General features: G+C 43.3%; 1 protein-coding gene across 1 annotated transcript in view; it reads left to right on the forward strand.

Moving 5' to 3' along the window:
- Positions 1-1,218: 1,218 nt before the first annotated feature.
- STARD9 (StAR related lipid transfer domain containing 9) overlaps positions 1,219-19,696 on the forward strand; it is a 117,705-nt gene continuing 99,227 nt past the window's right edge. Inside the window, exon 1 of the mRNA XM_018564877.1 lies at positions 1,219-1,320. Within this exon, the coding sequence (XP_018420379.1) occupies positions 1,274-1,320 (47 nt within the window). The 5' untranslated portion in view covers positions 1,219-1,273. The remainder of the gene's footprint in view (positions 1,321-19,696) is intronic.

Below are 19,696 nucleotides of genomic sequence, written 5' to 3' on the forward strand. Positions count from 1 at the left end.
ACATATACATTGCTTTGAAAGTGTCAATATATTTCTAACAATATTATACTCTTTTACAGCTCTATTGTTTTTTCAGCATTTTGACTGTTTTCTTTTCTTTTCTTTATGGTTTAATGGTCACAAGATGGCGCCATTAACATTAGATGTCACTACATCTTTCTTGTCATGCGTGTATAAAATGTAGAAGTACAAAATTTAAATAGCTCTAGTATTTGATATTTATTTTTATTGGCCCATATTTAAATGAGTTGGAATGTGTATATACAGGTACTGTACATGGAGAGAGTTTCGGTGCCACACTTTTTTTTATTTGTATTTTCTTTTGTGTTTGAGGAGTGGGATTCCCCCAAAATCCATACCAGGTCCTTGAGAAGGATCTGGGATGGATTAAGAGGAAGACATCGCAGTAAATACGCCCCTGGGTTTGACCAGGAAAGGGGAAATGTGCACATGCCCACATGGATGGGGACAAGTTATCCAAGTCATATGTATTGTTACATATGTCCTACTATCAGACATTGAGAAGGAGGGACAACCTGGAAAGGAGAAAAGGCAACATATGCACTCCCTCTCTTGTGGAACTGCAATTCCCATGGGGCAAGACTCTGGCAGCTATAGCTTGCCTCCCAGAGGCATGGTGGGATTTGTAGATTCAGCACAGCTGGAGTGCCAAGGTTGGCTATACAGCATTGTTACCGATGGTAACAGAGATGGTGCGTGTAGTGGCCACAAAGGATGGCGCAGAGCAAAACCGCAGATATGTAAAGATAAGTCACCAGCACTCAGTGTTTCAATATGAAAATAAAGTTAGATGCATTGCTAACGACGTCACAACATTTTTTGGGCCACCGGGGTCCCTTCCCCAAGGCCACACAATCAATGCAACCTTATTTGCATATTGATCACTAAGTGCTAGAGTCTTATCTTCAGATGCTGCATCAGAGGACGCCACAATGTTTCCCTTAGTTACAAAGAATGACAGCTGGACACGCCCCCTGGCAGCAGAGTGACAGCTCCCTAACAGGCAGGCTAGGCTGTGATAGCCCGGGACAGACAATCTACACACGCTTCTCCGATGTTGGTTTGGGAAGCCACGCCCCCGACTCGCCCATGCAATAGATTGTTGTTGTATCAGGCCCCGCCCACCAATGCCCTGGTGAAGCTCGCCTCGCACTCCTCTCCCCATCATCCAGCCTTGGGAAGTCCGGGGAGCGCCGTGTCATGTAGCGGTGCTGTATGCCGGAGCGGGACATGAGGCTCTCTCGCTGTAGACATGGCCAACGTAAAGGTAGCTCTCCGGGTGCGACCCCTGAGCAAAAGGTAAGAGCCTGACAGCAGCAGTGGCGAGGTACTACGCGATCCTGTTGGATATCGGAGTTGATTAGGGACCCGAGTATCGCACTTTCTACAGATCATCGCAAGCTTAGGCTCCGGAGACTTTAACTTCTCATGTGCAGCTGCAGGTCTTGTGTATGCGTAGAGCGCACACATATATTGTAGAGTCGTATTATACTGAAATCAGTATTGTGGAAGCATAGTTTAGTCATAAGTGCCAGGAATAAAGATCTGATTCTTCTGTTTGTCACAGTGGATTACACTGGCTGAGGTTTGGCATTCAGCCTCTTCAGCTACACAGTTGTTCAGCTCGGACAGATGTTCTTTTGGGGGGTTAACAATCGCCGATGCGAATTCTGCTTTGTGAGCGAGGGTTTCTTGTGTTTTTTATTTTTAAGGTGGTACAGAATTTATTTATTTTTTAAAGTTGGAATAGAATGGGGAAGGTAAATTCACCCTCTCTGTACATCCCAGGCACCCTCTCTGCGTGCCCTTCCACGCGCCCTCTCTGCGTGCCCTCCCGGGCGCCGTCCCGGGGACCCTCTCCTCATGTCCCGAGTGGCTGTTGTCAAGGAGACAGAAAGTGATGAGATCCAAAGATTTGGGACAGTTGTCACTAAGGGCGTAACTGTAGATCATGGGACCCCATAACAAAACTTTGACAGGGCCTCTCGGTCCTATTACATCGTTTTGGTAAATCTAAAACTGTGCAATCTGACTGTACAATCTCTGCAGATATTCCAAAGGTATGTAATATGAGGACATGTCTAAGCAATCAGTTCAGTTAGTATTCAGTCAGGAAGGTGCTTGCATTACATAGTTGATGGTAGGTCCAAAGGTGATTGTACAATCATGTATATATCATTGTATAGAGCATGGTCAGCTTAAAGGTAACTTAACAATCAGATTGTATAGTGTATGGTCAGCCTAAAGCTGGCCATGCACCTATAAATTATCTGCAGATTTTCTATGGTCAGATGGTAAAAGTGCAACAGATTCCTCCATCTACGCTAAACTGTGTGGATGGAGTAATCTCCCACTGGGCCAAGCTTCAGTATGTTGATAGTTGGCCCCGCTGGCTGTCAAAATACCTGAACAATCTCATTGGATGCAGGCATTGTTCAGGTATTTGGAGGCCGACTAGCAAGATACTGAAGCTTGCCCCAGTGGGAGATTCCTCCATCCACATAGTTTAGCGTAGATGGAGGAATCTGTTGCACTTTTTCCATCTGACCATAGAAAATCTGCAGATCATCTATAGGTGTATGGCCAGTTTAAGAGAGGAACTTCCTTTTTATTTTGTACGGATTTGCTCTCATCTTGTTGCATTCCTGGGACCGGAAGTGAAGGGAAATCTCTCCAATAGAACAGTGAAAATCTAACGGATGGGTTTTAACCCTTTCCTACTCTAGCTGAAACAAAAAAAACGAACTTTGCAGAGGTAATTGTACACTTTAGGAGGCATGTCAGTGCATGTTAAGAAGACCAGAGAAGAGTCTTTACTTTCAGCCATGGACTCACTTTATTGAAAGTAAGTATCTGTATCCGGGTCTGTTAGCTTTGTGATTTGTGCCTTTAAAGCTGAACTCCGCGAACATGACCGGTCACATGGATGGAGGAGGTGGTGGAAGTAAGGGATAAGGTAAGTAATAGTAAAGGTGGCCATACACTTTACAACCACCGCAAGACCTTAGTCTTGCGATGGTTGTAAAGTACTTAAAAAAACGTATGATCTGCCCATCTTGGACAGGCAGATCGTACTTGCGATGACTGCAATGAGGGGCGGGCTTGCAAGCAGGGCAAACGGGCAGTGTGCGCGTGCGCACACCGGCCCGTTCGTCAGTTGTCGAACAAGCAGGCCACTCACTCGCCGAGAATTGTACGATTCCCGGCGGGTTTTCCAGCCTGCTTGTTCGATGGAAGACGTGCGACCGTACAGTAGAAACGGTCGCCGGCCTTCCATACACTGTACGATTCTCGTACGATCGCGGGATTTCCCGCGATTCTCGTACGAGAATCGTACAGTGTATGGGCACCTTTACTGGTACCCTAGGCAAAAATGAGCATTTATGTAGGGGACGGGGAGCCTCTCTATGGGTAGTTTTTTTCACATCCCCGGATTCCAGCTTCAGTCGTCTTTTATCAGTGGGAGATCTCTGACAAGGACTACAGGTGTTAATATCAGTTCTGTCTGTATCGTCATGTGGTAGATGTATTGGGAAGCACCTTTGCTACAATTTTCAGTCACAGCAGTAAATACAGTTTAACATTTGTGTTACATGTACAACATAAGAGAGATTTCAGTGCGGGATCAGTAACCCCAAAGTAATCTATATTCTTCGGATTTTCAGTGATCTATACATAGTGGAGTGGTCTTCTTTTATGGTACACTGTGTGGCTCACGGTTTTACTCTTCCTGTAAAATATAATAGATCCTCTCAGAGAATGAGGCATGCTTCCTTAAAATCCATTTCCTGTTGTATTCCCAGTTCTCCTTGTCTGGGTTTTAAATTGCTGCGTGAGAGGAGAAGCTTTGTAACCACAACCAGTGCTGGGTGCCTGAAAGTAAATTCCAAGGAGGGGGGACACCTACAGAATTCGCTTTCAAAACAAAGCCGCGTGTTTACTTTTTATCTGTAGCTTCACTTACACAGAATGCCGTATGTAGACCTGCTACAGCCCCTATTAAGTAGGAGAAAGATAGTGGGGATAGACAATGGGCTTTATTTGCAGTATTGTTTGTGTTTTCCTGTTTTAATTTATACAAGTCAAGCATAGTAGACATGTAAGCAGAGGAAAAATTTGGTTCGGTTATTTCGGAATTCGGATCCAAAATTGAGTTTGTGTTTCAGATTCAGACGAGATCCGAATTTTCGTTACTTTCCGAAAATGTTACGAAAATTTGTTGTGAATACCACAGAAAGCCATATACAGATATTAATACTAAAGCTGAATCTCCTAAGCCTGAATGGCATTCGGGGTCCGAATTTCCGAATGGCATTCGGGAATTCACGAATGCCATTCGGAAATTCGGACCCCAAATGCCATTCGGGCCTGGGAGCCATATACATATATTACTAAAGCTGAGGCTCCCAGACCCGAATAGCATTCAGGAGCTCCCAAATGCAATTTGGAAATTCGGAACCCGAATGCCCTATGGTGTCTAGGAAGCTCAGCTTTAGTATTATATGTATATACTGTATATGGCTCCCATGCTGCTGTAATGAAAATTTGTGTTCAGGCCCATTCAGATGCATTAAACCGAAAAACACATCTGATTGGCTAGAAAAGTCACATGCTCAATTCTTTTTTGTTTTGAACGAAATTCGGATGGGATTCCAAATTCAGAAACGGAAATTCGGATTCGGATGCATTGGGATACGGAAATTCGGATGTGTCTGAATTTCGGACAATTTGTCTGAATTTTGATTCGTAACATGTCTAAAGCATTGCACTGGACAGTGATATTTAATTCTAATTACATGGAACTGTGTTACTATTTAAAGTGCAACTGAAGCCAACACTTTTTATTTAGTTTTGGATAGAGTGGAGTGGAGTTAGAACCCAATTTAGGGTTTTATTGCTGTCTGTGTGCCCGTTTTCACCCCCAAAGTTTGTCTTGTGACCATTATCACGGACAGTGAATACCACATTTCGGATTGTCACCAGAACAGGAAGCGATGAAGAATCTTCCAATGGGGGCACTAGCGCTGGTGACCCTGCTGGCACCCTCTCACTTCCTGTTGTGTCTATTACATAGGAAGTGAAGGGAAATCTCCCCAACGGGACAGAGATGGCTGTCCCATTGGGGAGAAAAAAGCTGAAAGGGGTTATAACCCTGCCTTGCGCTATTCAAAACTAAAAAAAAAAAGAGTTTAGGCTTCAGTTTTACTTTAAAGAGGACCATCAGTCCACTACCTTTGCCTCCTGAGCTCCCTGTATAGTACAAATGGAACCTTTTTTTGGGATATCTTTACTTGCCGTCTGCTGGGATATCCCCATCATATATCCCAGGAGGCTGCAGGGGCACACAGCAGCAAGTGGGTCTGTACGTGCGGGCAGATTCCAGTGTGAATGAGGGCTTAAGGTCAACCCTGCCTAAAGGTGCCCATACACCTGCCGATTATCGCACGATAATCGCTGGTGATCCCGCGATCGTACGATAATCGGCAGGTGTATGGAAGGCGTGCGACCATTTCTACTGTACAGTCACACGTGCCGAAGGGGCCGGTGGCACACTGCTCGCTCAGCATTGGAATCATCGAAGCCCTCCCCTCAGCGGGGAGGGCTTGCGATGATCACAAGTACCATCTGCCTGTCCAATATGGGCAGATCGTACGAGATTTTAATTACCTTACAACCATCACCCAACGAAAGTCGTGTGATGGTTGTAAGGTGTATGGCCAGCTTAACAGAAAGGGGGAAAAAAAGCAGAGGTGAAATTCCTCTTTAATAGACAATTTTTTTGAATCTTACCAACACACATGTTCACATATTGATAACGGCACAGAGTGGATGCTAGGTAGGAGCCCAGGTGCGTTCATCAATCTCAAGCCTGGGTTAATTTCTTCCCTAACGTGTAGCACATTTGTACCCAGATAGCAAGCAATTGAGCTGCAAGTTTGAAAATGACTTGCTAAGCTATTGCAGACTTGCCAAGCTTCACAATTTTGTTGCACAATTACAGCAAGTCTGCATTGCAAGTCTCCAGATCAACATGCTTTGCAAAAGTGCTGTACACTTGCAGAGCTCTTGCTAAAGGTGGCCATATATTTTACAACCATCGCAAGACTAAGGTCTTGCAATGGTTGTAAAGGTTGTAAAAGTTTGTAAAGTACTTAAAAAAACGTACAATTTGCCCATCTTGGACAGGCAGATCGTACTCTCTATCATGGCAAGCCCGCCCCCCTGAGGGGCGGGCTTACGATGACTGTAATGAGGGGCGGGCTTACGATGACTGCAAACAGGCAGTGTGCGCGTGCGCACACCGGCCCGTTCGGCAGTTGTCAAAGCAGCAGGCCACTAACTCGCCGAGAATCGTACGATTCCCGGCGGGTTTTCTAGCATGCTGGTTCGACGGAAGACGTGCGACCGTACAGTAGAAACGGTCGCACGCCTTCCATACACTGCACGCTTCTCGCACGATCGCGGGATTTCCCGCGATTCTCGTACGAGAATCATGCAGTGTATGGGCACCTTAAGACCTGCAGGACTCTTGCTGTAGACTTGTCCTGCAAATTTGCTACAAATTCAAAAAGTGTCAATTAGACACTTGTGCTGCAAGTGTTCTGCAAGTCTACAACTTGCCAAGGAATGTGTGCAGAAAGTTAACTAGAATTACAATGAACCCTGCCACAAGTTTGTGGCAAGTTATCCTTGCTATCTGGGTACTTGTCTTGTGGAATGGCCGATGGTTTCATATGAAATGTTTACACATTAGGAGCCTGGGATGATCACACTTCTTCATGTATGATAATGACAATTCTGCTTCACATAGGAAAGTTCCTCTATTTGTTGAGTCTGTTTTATAATACATGTGCAGGAAAAGTATTACAGTGTTTACCGGGCATGGCTTGTGACTCCAGCCTTCTGTGTGTGTAAACTCCTTCTCGTTTGTTTTATCAGCAACAGGGATTGTGAGGCAACACGAGTCAACTAGTAAGAATAGTATAGTGAAAGAAATGTATCAAAACATGACATGGATAGCCTCACACCTACAATGGTCTGCATTATGATTACTGTTAGGGATGCAATAAAAAAGGAAATTGGCTATATACACTGGTGCTGGTTGAAAAATCAATAATTATACTACTTATTAATGAATTTTCATAATATTTCTATAGTAAAGGAATACAATGCTTTGACTGGATGCAGTGGCCTATTAATTTTTATGGCAGGCAAATATTTGACATAATCATTTTTTGCAGGTGGGACTCCTGAATTGGAACTCTAGCCAAAACCGTTTTTCAATTTTGGTTATAGTGCGGAAACTGGAGCTTTCTCCACTATGCTCTACGAACTCCTCCATACTCACACAGAATTAAGCAGTTTTGTGTGCATTGACAGAAATGCTGCAAAACTTGAAACGCACTTGTGTTGCCATTGATTTCTTATGGCACCCCAAACCTGGCCAGGAAGATGCACATTTTACCTTCGTGTTTGTGCGCATAAAAATATTACAAAAGCAGAAGCCTAAAACATGAAACGCATATCGCAAAATTTGCTACATGGGCTTTTTTGCCACCTTGAATGTAGAACAATCCTGAAACGCACAGGTGTGAATGCAGGCTTTCTGCCCACCCTGAAAAGCAATCCGTAATGGATCTTTTTTCTAGAGGGTTGTAGGGCAGCGGGTTCCAGGTGTTCAGGAGATGATACTACCACCTCCTGAATGCCTGATATTTTTATTTTTTTTATATTGTAGTACTACGCCAATGTTTGTTGCCTTATGCTGATCTACAGGCTTCAGTATACACAGACCTAGAACAAGCAGGTATACCAGTAGTTCTGAATTTCTAGTAGGGAGCTGTCATCCAGGATGGCCGAGTAATAAGGAGAGAGAGATCATGTGATCACTCCAACGCTTGTAAACAACTGGAGACACATAGTACCATGTGTCCCCAGTTATGAATGAACAGGAAGTGTTTTACATAATTTCCTGTTCATTCATGAGTTTCTGAATGGAAAGTAGCACTCAATATAGAGGATTCTACCCATTCATGACTGATTGATAGTAAATATTTTACTATCACCAGTTTGTGAATGAATGGGAAGCCTCTGTACTGAGTGCTTTCCATTCATATAGAACAAAGGTTGCAGAAAAAGAGATTGAGGACTCTGTGTCCGCAATCTCTTTTTCTATTTCTGTTTAGACCCCTGATATTTCCCCGAAGCCCACCCCCAACAGTAAAAAAAATGATAAAAAACACATTCTGGAGGCGGCGCGCATGACTTTGCGTGGCGTCGGGTGATCTCACATGCATATTGGGGGTGCACAATTTTTTTGTTCTTGCCTCGGGAGCAAAAGGAGCTAGCTACGGCTCTGTGACCGTGAGCACTTAACCCTTGCAGTGTGGGGGTAGCCCCACTGCAAGGGTTAAGAAAATTAGTGCCTGGAGGTCTTCTTTCAGAATCCTGTGTTAAAGTGTACAGCATGAACGTGCACCACATATTGATCTTTAGTACAGTTCTCTAGCATTCCCTTTGCTTTTACAGACGGTAAGCCCCCCCGCCCCCCACAAGACGTGTAACACTTCTCTGTTGACTTCTTCCACAGTTATCTCATTGTTCTTATATTTACCAGCTGCGCAGCCATGAAGAACATCGGAGGGACCTGAGAAATAAAGAGAGAGAGTTTGTGCAGGACACATTAACAAATACTTCTATGCAGACCAGTTGTGGAGCTGCATATTCAAGTCATGCGCTTCATGACTTCATAGCTTAACAAAGTTAGTTTTATATTCTATAATAGCCTCAGGAAAAGTTTACTGCTGCCATGACGAAAATGAATATGGTGATTCCATTTGTATGCTATCTGCAGATTTAACTGATCGGTCCAGGTTTGGACAATATGTGCTTTGTTATCATTCATAGCTGTCAAGTCCACGGCTTTGCCATAATTGAGGTTATTTTTCACAAGAGCATTTTTTTGTATTCATGCAAGGGGTTTGAATTGCACCGCTGAGGTCCCGGGCACAGTTTCCAACAGCAAGGCTGCTTTGTGTTCCCTGTAGTTGTGTAGGTTTCCTCAGGTCCAGTTTCTAGCCACAATCAAAAACATCCTGGAAGGTTAATTGGTTTCTACACAAAATGATACTGTTTCATAGTCATTATGTTCTAATACCCTTCAAGGGCAGAAGCTGTGGCAGGACTCTTTATTCAACTAAGTAATGGAGAATGTCAGCTCAAAACAACAAATTAATTTAAATAAACAGCACTGTGATAATGTCATAGGGGAGACTTTTTTCTTTTTTTTTTTTTTTTACCACTTCTGCAGTCTACTTTTAGAGGAGTTCCACTGACATTCACACAGAAAAGCTGCAGCACCCTTCAGTTCCCTGAGCAACATGGAAGTTGCAGTCTTCAGTTGAAAAAGCTGCATCTGTGGATAGTTCTCATAGGGCCCTTGCCCTAATGTTAGCCTAAGAAAAATAAGGGCCCATTCACATCTAAGGATTTTCCTGTAGTAGAACAAACATGAATTCCTATGACGCATGTTCACATTGTTATACTGCAGTGTATTGTGCATACTAAACTACTGTATGCTTTATTTTTGGTGCAGTAACTTGCATTTTCAGACTGATGGGAAGGAATAACAACTTGCAAAAATGCCTATGACTTTTCCTTTGCAAGTTGCACATGGACCTCATCTGGTCCATCACGAAAAAGGGAACAGAAATGCCAGTGGAGACCTCGCATTAATCTATTATAGAAATTTAAAGCGGACCTTGCATGAGCTTGTAATCCCTGTGTACCCTCACCTACATGAAGCTGATTGGAAGCCAATGTTTATAGTGCGTAACTTTAATTATTTTTTTCTGGAGAGGCGAAAGAAGTGGACTTTGCAATTACAGTTAACTTTTATAAATTAGACCCAGAACATTATGGTGATAATTTACTAAAACTGGAGCAGCTGTGCATAGTAACCAATCAGCTTGTAGCTTCAGCTTGTTCAGTTAGGGTTCGTTCATACCAAGTGCAGTGCGTTCTGGCCCAATTCCCGTGCAGTGCGATCAAAATAGTGCTTGCAGCATTTTGATCGCACCGCACCAGACCACAGGCACAATGTGCCTTGCGATCCCAAGGCTACGATGCCATTCACTTCAATGGCCCTCCACGCCCCCTCCAGCCCGGCAAAAAAGTGAGGCGGCTGAAGGGTGCTGATCTGGCACCAGAGCCAGGTCCCAGCTGCAACCACTGCAACCCTGGTAGTTCTCATGAAAATGCCAAGCATCGGCACTGGTATCTGAACATCTCTGTTTTTAGTTTAACACTCCCTTCTCTACCTGTTTTTTCCAGACCTTCCCCCTTATCATTTCTTCTTTTTTTCCCCTTATCTTCCCTTTCCACCCTTACACCCTCCTCTTCTTTTTCAGGCCCTTCCTTCCTTACCCTTCCTTTCCTCTCTTTCGAACCCTTAGTTAAAATGGTCCCAGAGTTGTGGGATCATAGGTTGGAAATGAACACCAATGAGACAAATGTGGTTTAAATAACCTTCATTAATTATTATTTTGCTTACTATCGATCAACCATACTGGCATTGTATTGACAAACCACACGATTTGTGTCAGAAGGCTTTAAGATATCATTGTAAATCCCTTGCTGAGACCACCAGGAATGTTGTAAAAAATGGCTTAATGAATAAAGATTGTACAAAAAAACTCCATTGATCACTAAAAAGTGGTCGTCAAGCTCCAGTTCAGCAGGTACGTTAACCACACATACGTTGAAGGGGGCCTACGCTCCTACTAGGTAAGTATTTGTCAGCTATACATATGAGAATATTGGGGAGTGAGATTAGTTTAGGCTTACTGTAGACTTTTGTTCCACTTCAAGAAAGACAGTTACTATTAGTAGGTCCTCCTCATATATCAAAGCCTCTTTCATAAGAACTTGGCTGTCTTGCCTCATTCATTCAGATACTGGCTTTCAGTTTCTGAAATTAAGGTTTCACTTGGATACAATCGGGGATAAATGGGAGTATTTTCTTGTATTTGTAAATTCTTAGCATTAAAATTCTGTTACTTCTAATAGCGATACCACATCACTCACATGAAGCTCTCGGTTCTGGAACTCCTTCTAGCGTTTTGCACATTTGCCTCTACGCTTATAGTGTAGATTAAATGTTGAGACGTATATTCCGTGTTCCTGCCACATTTCTAAGTTCATGCAGTTTCAGCTTAGTTTCACAATTTAAGGAATGTGAAAACCTAGCGGAGTCACGTGATTTGGAAAGGATCTGGGCTGTATTATGTGTGACACCGGATGCATGAGCCTCTTCAGGAACTGTACTATCGGGCTGTTAACTCATTAGGGGAGTCCCAGATATGAAAGTGCATGCCCGTTATATGGAAGTGAGCACAATGAGGATATCAATGCTCCTTTGTGAATAATTTCAGCAGTAAGAAGCTAATGATGTCAGTATAACTTCAGATTCAGATTGAGGACAATCTGTGGTACATTTTTTAATTTGTCTTTAAGGAAAGTGTCATTTGTGGGCTGTTCTCTAAAATTATTATTGGGGACGCATTTATAGAGAGTGAGAGAAATCAGTGCATTTCCATTTGTTTGTTAAGGTTCTGGTTCCTGCAGGACTTGGGGTTTTCATGTTTATAATTTACCCTAAAAAAATCACCTTATCTTAAAGCAGATCTCCTGGATTTTCAAAAGTTGACTGCTTATTTGGTCTAGGGAACGGAATAAAGAGGATACACTCACCAGATCCTCGATTTTGTGGCGGCGACCGTTCACCTCTCTTCCCCTCCGCTCCTTTTGCGCCCCAGACAAGAACAGAAATTTGTGCCCCCCAGCAGACTTGTGCGGTATGTGACATCATGCGCCCCAGCTCCAGGATAGCAGCGCGCATGCAAAAAAAGCATAAAAATGTGTCTCGTTTGACAAAACTAATGAAACATTTTTTAGTTTCCGTTCATTTAGTCCGAAACAAATTTTTCGTCTTTGCACCTGTCAAGTAGAGTATGTGTGTGTGGTGTGTGTGTGTGTTTTCATAATCCCTTTTGAAATAGAAAAATAGATTGTAGACACTCTTTGTAGACATAGGCAGTCCTCTGCCTATACAAGCATGGGAGAGCAGCAGCGATCCGAGGAGAAGCTGGAGCTTGTGCCGCTCCTCTTCTCCATGCCGAGCCACGGCTGTGTTGGCTGCCTGGCAACAGGGGTGAGGGGGGCGCAGCCAGACCAGCCCTGGCTGCGCCCCCTCTCATCTGCGCCTGAGGCGAGTGCCTTACTCACCCTATGGTAGCTACAGGCCTGCCGCTCTGGCTGTTGAATCTCTCTCAACGTCCTCACATCTAATGCAACTGAATAGACCTTGCATAGACATGATGACATCAGCAGGGCTTAGACCACAGAGCCTGGGGTAGAAGTGGTTGTGGAGACTGATCTAGCAGCCAGGCAGGATCAAGGATCACTTTCATTTTCTTTATTTGCTACCCCTAGACCAAACGAGCAGTTAACCCTTGCAGTGTGGGGGTAGCCCCACTGTAGGCGTTAACATTTGTTCCTCTTTAAAGTGTGTTTCTGTTGCTGGTGAATGGGTAGATTTAGCCGGGCATACCAAAGAGAAACATAGTTCACAGACTGTTCTTCCTCTTCTAAACTCAAGCATGAGATCATGGACAGCATAGAATGCAAAAATGTATGGTAATAATGCAGCTTTTATGTGATCTCTTACACATCAGTAATTAGTCAGCAGGCTAATGGAGAGTGATTTTTTAAATAGCTTTGGGAGAGTTCTGTGTCAGATGCAGAAGGTTACATATAGCTGGCCATACACACTTTGATTTTTCTCTATCAAACTTATGGGGTAAAAAAGAAAAATCTGAATTCCCCCATCAACACTAGAGAGCATGGATGAAGACATTTGCCCTGCTGATTTATTGTATTGCCAACTATTGCTATCAGAGATACCCAAACAGTGATGGTAGCTAATTGGCTGCACTCATTGTAAGATCAACACTTTTCCACCCGCAACAAAAGTCGAGTGAAAAATTGACTTTTGTTGAGCTGTGTGGTACCAGCAGGGCCACCCACAAATGATTCAGCAGGAAATGGCCAAAATTCAATCCATGTATGGCCAGTTTAACACGGGGACCACTGCAAGGCTGCAGAGATAACAAGGACAAATAAGCTCTTGATAGGCAGTTACTCTTTTACATTGCTATTGGCATTTGTGGTTAAGACCATGGGTATTACATTGACAATAAAATGATTCCACTTTGTGTTGGAAAAAAGGGAAAGTATAAACATAGCATCCGGAGTGCAAAATTCAGGTTACCAGGAGCTTGACTTATTCTAAAAAAGGGGTGCACAAATTATTATGGAGTTCAGGAGTCAGTCTGTCTAATCCAGGAGCCAGCAGGATGTTTTTTTAGGAGCCAGCTCCATTGACAAGTAAAGAAATCCTCAAATGTTAGGCGCAGCAGTAATAGGCCTGGTTCACACCCAGGTGGCATCATTTTTGCACGTTTTGTGCGTATTCAGCGCACAGTTATTTGCACGTTCTGCACATTTCGACGCGTGTACACAAAGACATGCGTTTCGACTGGCAGCTTAAGAAACATTGTGGGCAATGGATGAATGTGCGTACAAACACGCATGAAAATGTGCAACATGTTTTCGGGCCTTTCTATTGAAGTCTATGGGGCAAAAACGTGCTGTTAACTGCCCAATGAAGCTCATGAACCTTTTTGGGCATTTTGCGTTTTCCTGCTGGTGTTTTTACTGCTCAGGTGTGATCAGGGGCCATTGAAAATCATGGTTTTTCTTGTGTTGGGCGTTTAAAAGTGCTTTTCCAACTGCTCAAAAACGCCTAGGTGTGTACCAGGCCTTAAGGTGCATTGGCGACCTTGCTCCTAGGATTTCCGAGATCTGTTCTAATGCATTGCCATGCAAGCTTTAAATGATGTAACAAAGATCATTTAATATTGACACTTTATAGAAGGTGCATTAAACTGTGAATGGTCTGTGATCTCGTGTGTAGAATTAACCATAGTGCTGCCTGTCAAGCCACACCATTCAGATAAATGCTCAAACATGCTGTGACTGTTGCTGCTTCTCAGTACAAGAATCTAAGGAAGCTGTATCTGTAAAAGCTTCCCTTGTTGAAATCTGACAGTGATTGCTTGTGTTTACTCCTCCTTCTCTCTGACTTTGTTGTGTGTTTCCATGTCAGAATTTAGGGTGTATACGCTTTGCATGCACACAGCCTGGCCATACATTATCACACTTCAGAGTGCTCCTGTGGCTTTTAAAGAAGAACTCCAGGAAACATTTTTCTAAACCCATGCAGTGGGGCATCCCTTGCACAGGTTAAGTGCTCATTTTTGTCTAGGTTTAAAAATAACAAAATGATACTCACCTGCAGCTCAGAGCCAGCCAGCTGTCACAGTGCTCCCTCCAACCTGTCTCCTCCTACGCTGCAGCATTAGAAGGTTCCTCATGTCCTATAAACTGTGTATAGATGTGATGATTTACGGGACCTTAGACCGCTGTATAGGAGGGGGAAAGAGGCTGGAAGGACCAGTCTAACAAGAAGCCGGCTCGGAACATCAGGTGAGCATTAGTTTTATTATTTGTACCTAGCTCCACTGCAAGGGTTAATACATAATATATTCTTTAAGATACAATTGGGGCTACATTTGCCATTCTGGCACTCTTTGGCCTAAGGTGGCAAGGTTGGAGGGGGTGGCATAAAGGCTACATTCAGTAAATTAAATAAAAGGGGTGTTTTTTTTTGTTTGCTTGAACTGCAAACAATTAAAAGGCATTTGTGGGCTTTTCCACCTTTTGGTTGGCGCCTTGTGTTTACCCAACAAGGGAGGCCTGTTTTGTTTGTGAGCTGCCTTGTTATTTGCAAACTTTCCTGCATCTGGAAGGTTTACGTGAGGACAGAAAGCCCAGCTCCTCTTAATTGTGTTACTTTGAAGTTGAATCTGGCATGGACTACCTCACAAATATATATTAATAATTTCTTAAATTTCGCCATAGCTAATTTTTACCATATTTTATGATTGACACTGTAAGTGCTGTGTGTGTGTGTGTGTGTGTGTGTGTGTGTGTGTGTGTGTGTGTGTGTATATATATGTATATATGTGTGTGTGTGGGTGTGTGTGTGTGTGTGTGTGTGTATATATATGTATATATATATGTGTGTGTGTGTGTGTGTGTGTGTGTGTGTATATACACACTGATTCTGGAAGAAGCATGTTGTTGTTTTTTTTTTTCATTCTATAAGCCTCTGTGTGCAGGGATAACAGGTTCAGCCTGACAGATGATCTCTATGACACCAGCAGAAATTGGAGCCATTTGTAATCCATACACTTGTATGTTTAAGTGTATATTTCATTTGTAACTTTGTTTCCAGCAAAGAATGTTTGCAGGGCAACTCCAGGCAACAAGTCAACTGATCAGAGGACGGTTGGTGCTATTCAGTTCAGGGAATGTGTCCAAATGCGTGTGCCTTTGCTTGTGTTCATGCAATGCGTAAAAAGCTCATGTCCTGCTTGCGGTGCCATTATTTGCTAATGGCAGGCAAAATGCTTGTCAATGCATGTAAACGTCAAAAAATGCACGAATCACGCAGCTCAAACTGCTGCATGAGCTTCTTTGCAGTTTTTGTCGCCCGCAGGGCAGCCTGCTGAAAGTGCCTTGGCGTCCTTACGTCAAATGCAGCTGCTTTAGACCCCGTACACACCGGGGCGGTTCGGCCTCTTGGATCCGATCGATCCCATACATTGGGTCTATGGGTCAGCGCGATCCGAACTGCCCCCTGCCCAAACTGCTCCCTGCACTATTTTTGCAGCGCTGATCAGTGCGGCTTCCATACAGGTTTCAATGAAACCACGCTGATCAGCACAATTTTGTGTGTTTTTTAATTTTGTTTCAGCATTGAAACGCAATTAAAACTCCCAAAACCTCCCTTGCGAGATCAGAGCGGTAACCACGCTGATCCGCAACCGCCCGGCTATTAATGGGCTCTTAGACATGATGACGTCACAGATCCTTAGGCTGGTGGAGGCCAGGGGAGAAGAGGCTGCAAGGGTTCATTTTTGGATTTCCTGGAGTTCTCCTTTATGGTGCATGTGGCATCGCAGTGCAGCAGACAGGTCTGAATCCGGTCTGTAAGTAACAACCCCCTCCCTATTTCCAGAATAACTAAACCATAACTTAACTATTCTTACTATCTGTAAATAAAATACACAACAGATCACAATAAAATTATTAAATGTGTAAATTGGTAACATTTCAGATTTAATGTTCCTCTTGTGAATTAGAATGTATTCCGGACACAAGAATCATATATGACATATTTGGTCAGAACAGAATAACCGCGGTGGTCCTGTTCGGGGATTCCTGTTTGCCGGTTCAGGACAAAACGTTTTAGAATAACATCTGCGATGCTTCCAGTGTAATCCGTTGAGAATTTTATTGCTCTCTCGGTAGAAAACATTGCCCAGGTTTGTAATCCATATATGAACAATATAGACAAGTTTATTGATATGTTTACTGGGCAGAAGGAAAAGACAAGGAATTGTATTTAGCATCTGCTGCTACCAAGCGGGAAGTTTCATAAAATGCTGAACTGTGCATCGTCGGTTTCAGAACTGTAAGGCTGAACGCAGTTCATTTCAAAGATCTGTGACCGTTACTTGCCCGGAAATACCAATGTTTTGAAGCAGTGAAACAGATGTTTCTCTGGATGCGTTCCAGCAGAAATAACAAAGTATCTCAGTCCCAATTTACCCTCACTGTCATTGACTGCTGAAGACTAGCCAAGTTTTCTTGTATTTGTTTTCTTTAATAGGGTCTACTGACTGCTTTCTCTACTAATCCCATGAAAACTCATTTATGAAAGAACTCATGGCAAAAATAACCCTTGCAGTGGGGCTACTACAATCTCCTGCACTGCAAGGATTAACAGCTTGTTTTTGTCTAGGGTCTAAAATAAAAAATTATATACTCGCCCAATCCTTAATCGCACTTGGCTGCTAGACTGATCCTTGCAGTCTCTTTTCCCCTGGGCTCCGGTGGTCTAAGGACCCTTGACATCTTTACGTCCATTCTCTTGCAATGGAACTGAAGACAGCAAGGGACTTTTAAAAGTGGGACAATGTCGCACATAAAAACCCTTCATGCAACCCTGTAAAAGAATTAGAGTGCCAATGCTCTTTTCTTCTACTAGGTTGGGCAGTGAAAATGACAAGAAGTTAAAATACAGCTGTCAGAGAATTATGTATTGCCGACCACCATTGCTGATTACCATTACCGACAACCTTTGCTGTCCACTCCTTTAGAGAATGTTAGTTTCCTGGCTATCATGCTGATTCTTTTTCCTAATCAGTTTTAATTTTTTTATCTTTGCCTGGAGTTCCGTTTTAAGGAAAAAGTTCATTTTGGGGTTTCTCAGCACTTTGACTATTATAGTATAGTTGGTGATTCCAACAGCTGTGTGGAATAAATGATGTAATGAACTGGTTTTGGACAATGTTTAATAGAGGTGAGGAAAGCCGTTTCAATGCAGAAATGTCTAGTAGCTCATTGTAGTGCTGGGTATTTATTTGGCTGGTACATAAATGGCTGGTAGCTCATTGTACGGTTGTGTGCGATTTTAAAATCTCGTATTTTTGGAGTCATGTGAAATGAGATGTTGGAAACCTCTTAGGAAAGGTTACTAGGGTAACAAGTGGCTGTTGATCCACCTTCTTTCTTGCTTCAGTAAGCTTTAAATTCTACCTGTCAGAGGTATGTCACCAATATGTGTTGTTAGATCAATGAGAGAGCTAAGCAAAGGCCTTAAGAGTCTAAGGTCTTTAATCAGGATGACAGCCAGAAAAACAAAACACCGGCAATGCGATTCGGGATCACCCTTCATCTGGGCTTAGTGAAGTAGCAGGATTGGTAAAGACTCATTCTGGAATGAGAAGAGATTGGGAAGAACCCTTAATAGGTATAATGATGCTACGAATAGCAGCATGAAGATTAGCACTCATCTGCATTTTGAAGGGAGATGTTTTGGCACCCGAAACGCGTTGGCGGTGGGATGGTTTTCTGGCTGTCATCAAATGAATAAATAAATACTTTGAACTCTTAGTACCTTTTTGTTTACCAGTTTCATTGACCTGATTGCTAATGGATCTCCCCCACCCCCCTCCTTCCTCCTTTTCTCGTAGGTGCCCCTGTTTTGTGGTAAGCTCCCAAGCCAACATGCTGAAGTAATAACCCTGTCTGCCTTGTGAAAATATATGCCCAGATCTCACCCACACCTACGCTTTAAAGAGAAAATATGTTACCCTGAAAATACTGCTGCATGGGCTGTGTTTGGCTTTGAGTCACAGACCCAGAAAGGCCTTTAGCAAATGGAAGTTAGAGGAAAAAAAATGTTTCTCTGTGTGTTTTTTCAAAGTCCAAAGACAAAGCAGCAACATTCCAGCCAGGCAACTAACATTTTCAGAGAGAGGGATCAGCATTTTTCTCATGTCAGGTTTATTTGAAGATAGATCTATACCTGAACACCAAGCTCCTGCTATCTTGATCATCCTGATTGTCATAAATGATGTGGCTAAAGAAGCATTAAAATACTATTCTTGTGAAAAACAGTGCCATGAGCTCCCTTCGGTGCTTCTGATGTGAGCCAACGCTGGAACACTGACACACATGACTTCTGTTAAAGGGGTGAATCAGTGTTTGGGCCGAGGCCTTGGAACAATGGCTCATAATCTATATTCACTGCAGAACTGCCGATAGTAAAAATACCTGGTCAACTCCAGAGTGATAATAAGTCCTTTCAGGCCCCCCCTCTCTTCGGGATTGTTTCTTCTTCTCCGCACAGAAGGGAATTGTTCCATCACCGTGTTTGATATTAGTTTGAGGCGAGAACTCTTCTTTCTGATACGTGTTAACTACTTGAATATTTAGATTTGCCTTTCTGCCCAAGACTTTTGTATAGTGTAATATTGTGAACAGTAGTGGAGCCTGAACAAGACTGGCCATTCTCCTCTGACCTTTCTCACTAACAAGGGGTTTCCACCCACGGAGATGCCACCACTCGTTGGATATTTAAAGAAGAACTCCAGGCAAACAAACAAAAAGTACATAGTGGGCTATAACCGCACTGGAAGGGTTAAGTGCTCGTTTTGGTCTAGATCAGTGGTTCTCAATCTTTCTAGTGCCGGGACCCCTTGGTAACATTTGCCAAGTTGTGGTGACCCCCAACGATAAAATTTAGGGATGACGTGGCTGCTGCAGCGACATCTGGCGGCGTGGCGGGAGAACTGACACTGCTGCGCTAGGAGAGGGCTGAAGAGGACTCTCACCTAGCACAGCAGAAATCGCACAGCGACCCACAGTTTGAGAACCACTGGCGTACGCCGTCAGAATTAAAAAAAAACAAAAAACCCACCATAGGAATGCATAGCTAGATTCCTATTGTTCTTATTGGCTATTTCACTTTGCAATAGCAAACTAGCTATTGCACCCGCCCTCTGCTGCTGTCAATCACTAGAAGAGGACCTGATGGAGAACTTCAGGTCCCCCTCTGCTGATTGGCAGCAGCAGAGGGCGGCTGCAATAGCTAGTTTGCTATTGGCTATTGCAAAGTGAAATAGCCAATAGGAATCTAGCT

This window comes from Nanorana parkeri, unplaced genomic scaffold (assembly GCF_000935625.1).
Source record: "Nanorana parkeri isolate BGI_ZX_2015 unplaced genomic scaffold, ASM93562v1 scaffold791, whole genome shotgun sequence".
In the NCBI taxonomy this organism is placed as follows: Eukaryota; Metazoa; Chordata; class Amphibia; order Anura; family Dicroglossidae; genus Nanorana; species Nanorana parkeri.